Genomic DNA, 9,637 nt, shown 5'->3' on the forward strand with positions numbered 1-9,637 from the left:
GGACTCATCAGGGATGGAGAGACAAGAGGGTTGGTACAGAAGTTGTAGTAGGGGAAAATTCAGCTGGACAATAAAGGAAAAATCCTTCCTCATGGGAAGTGGGACCTCATCCCTTGGAAATTTGAAAAGCTCTATGGTACAAGGGCTGGAGAAACTTGATGTAACTAGACATTAAGGCTCTGATCCAGATGACCGGGCTGTATAAATTCATTTTGCGCTGGGACATGTAATGTACTGAGGAGAATAAAGACAGACGGTTCTCCATCAAAACATGTATGGGGTCAACCGCTCACAGATGTGCCCCCAAATGATGCCACAGACATCAGGGTGTCTGCCCACCTGGGGGGACCCATGCTGACACCATCCCAACCCCCAGCTGTATCAATGAGTACGCACAGCTTTTCAAAAGAAACTCTTTTATTAGGTTACAAGTCTAAGATAAATTTTTGCTATTACTTCAGGTACAGAATGCTGCATGGACCCAGTGCTTGTTCTTCAGACTGGGAGCATGTTTACTCTTAGAATATTACACGTTTAAACTGTAAATACTTGTTTCCCATATGAATTTCTATCCTTGACAACCGAGATCGGGAACCACTTCAGTACAATCTTCATGTATCTGATACTCTCGGGAGTTCCCAGAGGCACTTACCCTCTCAAGCGTCTGATTTTCTTGCTTAAAGTATACAAAGGTATTAGACGTGCCAGTAAAATAATTTAAAAGCAGGAGCACATGGGTCTCATAGATTTCACTGGGCACAGCATTCTTTGGAGAATCAGCCACCTGAAATCTGCTGCACGATATTTGTTCTGCTAAGGTGCGTATCAGACACACGGAGGCAGGAGCGGCGGATGGTGTGCACTTTCCACAGGGAGTGGGAGTGCACATCTGCATAGAATCACAGGACCACACAATCATTTTGATTGGAAAGCCCCTCAAGATCATGGAGTCCAACCATAACCCACCCCTGTCCCTGCCCCATGTCCTGAGAACCTCCTGTCCGTCTGTCCAGCCCTCCAGGGATGGTGACTCCAGCACTGCCCTGGGCAGCCTGTTCCAATGCCCCACAGCCCTTTGGGGAAGAAATTGTTCCCACATCCAACCTCAACCTCCCCTGGTGCAACTCGAGGCCGTTTCCTCTGCGCCTGGCGCTTGTTCCTGGGGAGCAGAGCCCGACCCCCCTGGCTCCAAGCTCCTTTCAGGCAGTTCAGAGATCAGAAGGTCTCCCCTCAGCTCCTGTTCTCCAGCTGAACCCCCAGGTCCCTCAGCTGCTCCCATCGCACTTGTGCTCCAGACCCCATGGCCATCATGGCTTCAGGATTTGAGAGCATTTACAGCGTGCCATCAAAGCAAGCCATTTAGCAGCCACTTTGTTCAGAACTGTTGGGTAGATGCTGACAAGCTGATACCAGGACACCTGATCCATTCACCCAGGTGTTCTCCACCAGCCAGGGAAGGCAGGCTGCCCATCCCTGTCCTGAGAACAGGAACAGCTTTGGCTCTCCTAGCATGGGTTTGGCTTTTGGTCCTGCTCCAGATGTAGAGGTCAAGAGCATGGTGGCCCAGCTGTTACCCTGGACAACCCCAAATGCATCACTTGCATGCCTTATTATCTCTTTTACCACTTCTTGACCGCCCTTTCCCCTGCCTGTGACCTTTCCTTTCCCCACTCCTGTCCCAGGTAAACAAGCTGCCTCTTATTACTTTTTTCTCCATTGGCCCCAGTTCTGCTACATCACTCCAAATTTGGTATTTCCGATAACGTTACCTAAGTCATCCTGACCTTATGTGGTATTACTGATGGGGTCACCCACATACTGCTCATCTGGTAAGACTGCACTCCCCAACGTAGACTTGAGCATCCATGAAAAACAAGTGGGCAAATGCTCACTCAATACTTTTGTAATGTCCCACGTTTAGGTGGGATACAAAGACTTGTGCTTCGTTTGGTTCCTGATGGCTTCATAACTGGTGCCTGAATGGCTTCTTCCTTGGGGAATGCAAACAATGAGGCTAATCACATAGGTTTAATCACATGTGGAATGATTTCCTAGACTAGGGTTTAATTCTTCATTACAGTACTCATTAGAAATAGTTGAGCAAGATTTGTTACAGCCTCAGTGGCCTTGAGAAAATAAAATCTTGCATATTTATGTTTTTTTCTGGAGCATAAACTCCTTCAGTGGCAACTGAAATAGAACACACTTCAGAAAGTAGAGAAAATGCTGTGGTAAATGCAGAATAAAGGAGCATGGACAATTATTTAAATTGATTTGAATATTAATTGCTTCTACCTTCACCCAGAAGCATACATTTGATTAGCAGCAATGGTGTACACAGCATAATGAGTTCATCCCGCTGGTTTGTGGCGAGCAGTCAGCGAAGGCGCTTTATGTGCTGCGGTGCCAAGGGAAGCAGCTCTTCCTTGGCGTGAGGACCTTGAGGACACCCCTGCGGATCTGTTTGTTTTTTATGCTGTAGATGATGGGGTTCAGCACGGGGGGAACCAGCAGGTAGGTGTTGGCCATGAAGACGTGAACAAGAGGGGAAGCATTTTTGCCGAAACGGTGAACCATGGACAAGCCAACCATGGGGATGTACAGAATCAGGACTGCCAGGACATGGGACAGGCAGTTGTTCAAAGCCTTGAGACGCTCCCTCCGGGATGGAAACCTCGCAATTGTCTTACAAATCCTAATATAAGACAGAAGAATGAGCAGTGGGTCTAGCACCACTATGAGGATGGCCACGGCTAACCCGTACATGCTGTTGAACGTGATGTCTGCACATACCAGCTTGATCAGGTCCTGGTGCAGGCAGTAGGCATGGGACAGCACACGGGAACGGCAGAAGGGCAACCTTCTCAGCAAGAAGAGCGACGGCAGCACCCCGAAGAGGCACCGGCAGAGAGCGGCCAGCCCCATCTTGGCTGTCCTGGCACTGGTGAGGATGGAGGTGTATCTCAGCGGGTAGCAGATGGCCACATAGCGATCAAAGGCCATGGCCAGGAGCACCGAGGACTCCATGAAGGAGAAAGAATGAACAAAATAAAGCTGAGCAAAACAGGCGTCAAAACTGATTTCCCGGCAGTTGGCCCAGAAAACACTCATCACAGTTGGTGCTGTAGACAGAGACAAGCCCAGATCAGTCATGGCCAACATGGAGAGGAGTTGGTACATGGGCTCGTGGAGGCTCGGGTCACTCCTGATGACAAAGAGGATCGTGCAGTTCCCCACGAGGGACGCAGCGTAAATGCAGGTGAAAGGGACAGAGAGCCAGACGTGGGCAGCATCCAGCCCCGGGATGCCCGTCAGGGTGAACGTGTGGCTGGAGGAGCTGGAGCTGTTGGACAACCACATGGTGGACCAGGGAACATCTGCAATGAAATAACAACAACAACAACAACAACAGCAACAACAACAGCACCAGCACCAGCAACAGCACCAGCAACAGCAACAACAACAACAACAGCAACAACAACAACAACAATAATAATAATAATAATAATGTGTACTGCCCACAAACCAGAAAACAGACACAGGTATACTTATATATGCAGAAGATACAAATTTCATAAATTACGCAGGTGCTTAGCAGTGCCTAATGAATGTGCTGCTAATCATTTTTCCCTTTTCATTGATGACTGCAGGATAAAATATTAATGAATGAGAGAAACAAACAGACTAAAGCATCAGGGAGTTTTTAAATATATCATATATGTTAGAAGTTCTCAAAAGCTTTTTTTTTTTAAATACTATTAGTTTAAAGTAATAAATCATGACTAATTCACATGTGTCCACCCAGCAATGAGTTAGGCTTTCCTAACCCCCATGATCCAGATTTTGTCTGGATTACAGTACTGAGGATGCTTTAATTTTTTTTTTCACAGCAAATATGACAAAACCCGTAACTGTTCATCCAATAAATAAGAGATGAATAAAGTATTGAAACAAATTAAAATATAAATGTAATTTATGCAAATTTCACCGGAGGTATCAGCAGACAGAAATAGTTGTCAGAGGAAGAGGAATAAATCTTGTGGTGATGCAGAGGTCCCACGCACAACCCGCGGAACAGCCGGGACCAGGCAGCTGGTGCTCGTGTGTGCCAGGAGACCCAGCGCTTGGTGCTTCACTTATCCCGAGTGGAACCCCATAAATCCCTGCACGACAACACAGTCACCGCTACAAACCAGAGACCTTTCCAGGGACGTGGAGGTCCAGAAACTACAGTGCTGGCAATGAACAGCACGTAAGAACAAACCTTGCAGAGCTATGTAGGGCAGAATAGACTATTTCAGGTGGAAGGGATCTACAATGATCATCTAATCCACATCAAAGAAGAGAGGATTTTATTATTTGGGGAAACAAGTCTTCTACTGAAGGATTTATTTAGTTAGACTATGTGACTGGGAAAAGAAAAGCTGAATTGATCTAAAAACTGTCCCCCAGTCAGTGCGTGGTTGACAGTGACGACTCTTCAGTGTAACCCACAAGCACAATGCGACCCAGTGACTCGAAACTGAAGTTACATGGAAAACGGATGAAACGAGACGCTGCCAGTTTGCAAACCTGAGAATAGAAAAGGACAGATGACAAATTCTTCATCCTTTGGAACCCCAGAGCTAACAACAGAAACCCTTCTGAGATGTGTGCTTTGCCCGAAGCCCGTACAGGGGGCTTGATGAGTAAACTGGTTATGAAATCCTCCTGGAAGTGTGATGCAGGATGTCAGAACAAATCACCCCAGTGATGCTTTCTAGATCTAATATTTTCTAACTCTCCCGTAACTAGGAAAAAAAAAATAGCATATTAATTAGAACAGGGAGAAGGGATTAAATACAATTTCCTTGCTTTGCCCTGGAGTACCTTATAACGAAACCTCTAAGCATCATGATGAGGCTCTGCAAGTGCCATCTGAGGTGTGAAACCTCTCGGCAATGTTCCTGCCCTTTGCATCTCAGTAACTTACCCAGTTCTGCTGCCACCCAGGCTCGGTTGTTGATGCGGGGAGAAACCCTCAGCCGGACTCACCCAGTCACAAACAGCCACTTATGATATCTCTGAACACCCGCCGGGACCTTGAATCTTGGGGGAATCAGAGTCAAATTTCCCATTGGTTTACAAGTGTTGGAGACCAAGTCCCCCCTCTGCAGGGAAACCTCCTTCTCTTCGTTGTGGTTATGCAACACGAGGTAGTGTCGAAGCTTAATGAGTCTCCTGAGTCCTGGGTTTGATCTTGCATGCATGGAGGGGTTCCTGCAGTGGAGAGGTTCCTGCAATGAACGGGTTCCTGCAATGAACGGGTTCCTGCAGTGGAAGGGTTCCTACAATGAAGGGGTTCCTACAGTGGAGGGGTTCCTGCAGGGGAAGGTTCCTGCAAGGGAAGGTTCCTGCAGTGGAGGGGTTCCTGCAATGAAGGGGTTCCTGCAGTGGAAGGGTTCCTGCAGTGGAAGGGTTCCTGCAGTGGAAGGGTTCCTGCAATGAAGGGGTGCCTGCAGTGGAGGGGTTCCTGCAGGGGAAGGTTCCTGTAGGCGAGGGGTTCCTGCAGTGGAGGGGTTCCTGCAGGGGAAGGTTCCTGCAGTGGAGGGGTTCCTGCAGTGGAGGGGTTCCTGCAGGGGAAGGTTCCTGTAGGCGAGGGGTTCCTGCAGTGGAGGGGTTCCTGCAGGGGAAGGTTCCTGCAGTGGAGGGGTTCCTGCAGTGGAAGGTTCCTGCAGAGGAAGATTCCTGCAGAGGAAGATTCCTGCAGAGGAAGATTCCTGCAGTGGAGGGGTTCCTGCAATGAAGGGGTTCCTGCAGTGGAGGGGTTCCTGCAGGGGAAGGTTCCTGCAGTGAAGGGGTTCCTGCAGTGGAAGGTTCCTGCAGAGGAAGATTCCTGCAGAGGAAGATTCCTGCAGTGGAGGGGTTCCTGCAGTGGAGGGGTTCCTGCAATGAAGGGGTTCCTGCAGTGGAGGGGTTCCTGCAGTGGAGGGGTTCCTGCAGTGGAGGGGTTCCTGCAGTGGAAGGTTCCTGCAGTGGAGGGGTTCCTGCAAGAGAAGGTTCCTGCAGGGGAAGGTTCCTGCAGTGGAGGGGTTCCTGCAGTGAAGGGGTTCCTGCAATGAAGGGGTTCCTGCAGTGGAGGGTTCCTGCAGTGGAGGGGTTCCTGCAGGGGAAGGTTCCTGCAGTGGAGGGGTTCCTGCAGTGAAGGGGTTCCTGCAGGGGAAGGTTCCTGCAGTGAAGGGGTTCCTGCAGTGAAGGGGTTCCTGCAGTGGAGGGGTTCCTGCAGGGGAAGGTTCCTGCAGGGGAAGGTTCCTGCAGTGGAGGGGTTCCTGCAGTGAAGGGGTTCCTGCAATGAAGGGGTTCCTGCAGTGGAGGGGTTCCTGCAGGGGAAGGTTCCTGCAGGGGAAGGTTCCTGCAGTGAAGGGGTTCCTGCAGTGAAGGGGTTCCTGCAGTGGAGGGGTTCCTGCAGTGGAGGGGTTCCTGCAGGGGAAGGTTCCTGCAGTGGAGGGGTTCCTGCAGTGGAGGGGTTCCTGCAGTGAAGGGGTTCCTGCAGGGGAAGGTTCCTGCAGTGAAGGGGTTCCTGCAGTGAAGGGGTTCCTGCAGTGGAGGGGTTCCTGCAGGGGAAGGTTCCTGCAGGGGAAGGTTCCTGCAGTGGAGGGGTTCCTGCAGTGAAGGGGTTCCTGCAATGAAGGGGTTCCTGCAGTGGAGGGGTTCCTGCAGGGGAAGGTTCCTGCAGGGGAAGGTTCCTGCAGTGAAGGGGTTCCTGCAGTGAAGGGGTTCCTGCAGTGGAGGGGTTCCTGCAGTGGAGGGGTTCCTGCAGGGGAAGGTTCCTGCAGTGGAGGGGTTCCTGCAGTGAAGGGGTTCCTGCAGGGGAAGGTTCCTGCAGTGAAGGGGTTCCTGCAGTGGAGGGGTTCCTGCAGGGGAAGGTTCCTGCAGTGGAGGGGTTCCTGCAGTGGAGGGGTTCCTGCAGTGAAGGGGTTCCTGCAGTGGAAGGTTCCTGCAGTGAAGGGGTTCCTGCAGTGGAGGGGTTCCTGCAGGGGAAGGTTCCTGCAGTGGAGGGGTTCCTGCAGTGGAGGGGTTCCTGCAGGGGAAGGTTCCTGCAGTGAAGGGGTTCCTGCAGTGAAGGGGTTCCTGCAGAGGAAGATTCCTGCAGTGGAGGGGTTCCTGCAGTGGAGGGGTTCCTGCAATGAAGGGGTTCCTGCAGTGGAGGGGTTCCTGCAGTGGAAGGTTCCTGCAGTGGAGGGGTTCCTGCAAGAGAAGGTTCCTGCAGGGGAAGGTTCCTGCAGTGGAGGGGTTCCTGCAGTGAAGGGGTTCCTGCAATGAAGGGGTTCCTGCAGTGGAGGGGTTCCTGCAGGGGAAGGTTCCTGCAGTGAAGGGGTTCCTGCAGTGAAGGGGTTCCTGCAGTGGAGGGGTTCCTGCAGGGGAAGGTTCCTGCAGGGGAAGGTTCCTGCAGTGAAGGGGTTTCTGCAATGAAGGGGTTCCTACAGTGGAGGGGTTCCTGCAGGGAAAGGTTCCTGCAGTGGAGGGGTTCCTGCAGTGGAAGGGTTCCTGCAGGGGAAGGTTCCTGCAGGGGAAGGTTCCTGCAATGAAGGGGTTCCTGCAGTGGAAGGGTTCCTGCAGGGGAAGGTTCCTGCAGTGGAGGGGTTCCTGCAGTGAAGGGGTGCCTGCAGTGGAGGGGTTCCTGCAGTGGAGGGGTTCCTGCAGTGGAGGGGTTCCTGCAGGGGAAGGTTCCAGCAGGGGAAGGTTCCTGCAGCCTGTACGTGATGCCAACAGCAGCCTCACAACCCTCTGGGGGTCAGAGCTGGAGCCAGGGTGGGCAGAGCTATGACCAGTCCCACTTGCTCTTGAATTTTAATAGCATTTAAAGTCCCTTCCTGTGTCGTGGACAGATGAGACTGGTCTGTTTAACCCCTCTGGCCCCCTGAAAGCGAGCTGCACGGCTGGTGCTTCTGCCACGAACGAGTTACGCGTCTCTTTGCTGCCGAGCAGAGACGTGCTGTGGTGTGGGTAGCAGCGACGCAGGCATCCTTAGACTGTCCCCCCCCAGTTGTGTCTTACCCTCCCTGCAGCACCTGCCCACTGCTCATTTCAAAGAAGACCATGCCCACACTGTTATTACATGGCCGGACCCTCCAAGGACAGCAGTCACCCTGTGTTTGTACGTGCAGTGACCCAGCACTTGGTCCCAGCTCTGCTGGAGGAGATATTCCGGGTGAAGTATCTGCAAAATGCACCCATGAGATGTTGTCCAGATCCTGGCTGGTCCTCTTACAAGTTGTCACGAGCTTCAACGTGGATCCTGCGTTTTTTTTGGCTCTTATTACAAAGGTTGAAAAGGGGATGAAGGGTCAGATTTGTAATGGGATGGATAGGAAATGCAACGTTGTCTTCTGCAGCCCCCAGTCCCCACTACCTTGCTTGCCCTTTCTTCCTCCTGTGTTCAGGTCTCTGCTGAAGCTCTGGATATGGAAACAGATTTTCTTATAATAGCCAAAATGACCAAAATGGGGTAACACTTTACTGAATGAGGTCTGCAGGGTGAGCTGCACGCTGACCGCAGACCCATTCCACCCTGCGCAGCTTGGGGTCCCCAGCATCTGAAAGGATGTAAGATTAGCTGTGCTGGCTTCTCTTCGTAGTGTTAGCTCTAAAAACACATCATTTTAAATTATGTTCCACAGGGCCTGAGAGCCTTTCTGGCATCGGGGTCACCACAGATGAGCAGCTCCTGGTGCAAAACTCCTCCCTGCAAGGCGAGAGGATGCAGCAGCAAAGAGGTTGCTCCAGCGCGGTTGTGCAGGGTGAGGTGACAGCGAAGGCTCCCACCTTTCAAACTCCATGGCCACCCCTCGCCTGATGTTCTACCTCCTTGCCACCCACTCAGTGATGCTCTGAGGGGCCGGATCCCCAACAGGGAGCTTGTGTCCTCGGTTTTGGGTGGAGGGGGTGTGGGTGCAGAACGCGCTGCTGCTCCTGGGGCAGGCGAACAGCACTGAGGAGGCTCTGGATCGCTGGGCAGAGCTCGGAGGTCCAGCTGGCCCAGGATGTGACCTGGGCGGTGCTCAGGGAAGGAATTCTCTGGAAGGTTTCTCTGCTGACCCCCATCGATCCGAGGCTCCGGCACTTCCTGAGCCAGGAGCAGTGTTTTGTGTTCAATATTCCTCAATGGATTTATTTTTCCTGTGGATGTGTCTCGCTGCCCGGTGGAGCCCCCGCAGACTTTTGGCGTTTGCAGTTCGCTCTGACAAAATGTTCCCAATCTTAATCCTGCCGGGTGAAAAACACCTCCTGTAATTGGTTTGAAATTTGCCACCTGCAGTTTTATTTAACGTGTCTTAGTTCTTGTACTAAGGGAGACAGAGAGCAGCGGAGGGGTTCCTGCTACATCTCAATGTCCTCTCCAAGGCACTCAGGATTTTACAAAGCCTGTCCCCACCCCTCAGTCATCCCTTGTCTGGACTGGAGGGTCCTGGCTCGCCCAACTCTCCCTTGCATGGAAATTATTTAAGGCCTTTGGTTGCTTTTGCTGCCTCTTCCCAAAACCTTTCTAGTCCCCATGAGGGTGTGTGGAAGGTGAGGGCATCTGCTCCATTGTGGTTGTCAGATCAAGACCTTTGCAGCTCAAAGAGAAGAATAAGTCACAGGGAAAGACACAAAG

General features: G+C 51.7%; 1 protein-coding gene across 1 annotated transcript; it reads right to left on the minus strand.

The window, feature by feature from the left end:
* Nucleotides 1–2,391: 2,391 nt before the first annotated feature.
* LOC136111534 (olfactory receptor 51Q1-like) lies at nucleotides 2,392–3,360 on the minus strand. Its single transcript, XM_065855834.1, has one exon. The coding sequence runs from the start codon at nucleotides 3,358–3,360 to the stop codon at nucleotides 2,392–2,394; it is 969 nt and encodes a 322-aa protein (XP_065711906.1).
* Between the last annotated feature and the right edge of the window lie 6,277 nt (nucleotides 3,361–9,637).

Source organism: Patagioenas fasciata, chromosome 1 (genome assembly GCF_037038585.1).
Source record: "Patagioenas fasciata isolate bPatFas1 chromosome 1, bPatFas1.hap1, whole genome shotgun sequence".
In the NCBI taxonomy this organism is placed as follows: domain Eukaryota; kingdom Metazoa; phylum Chordata; class Aves; order Columbiformes; family Columbidae; genus Patagioenas; species Patagioenas fasciata.

What these genes read in the sequence shown, in the direction of transcription:
- LOC136111534 (XM_065855834.1), bottom strand. Translation starts at nt 3,360, where the DNA reads ATGTGGTTGTCCAACAGCTCCAGCTCCTCCAGCCACACGTTCACCCTG.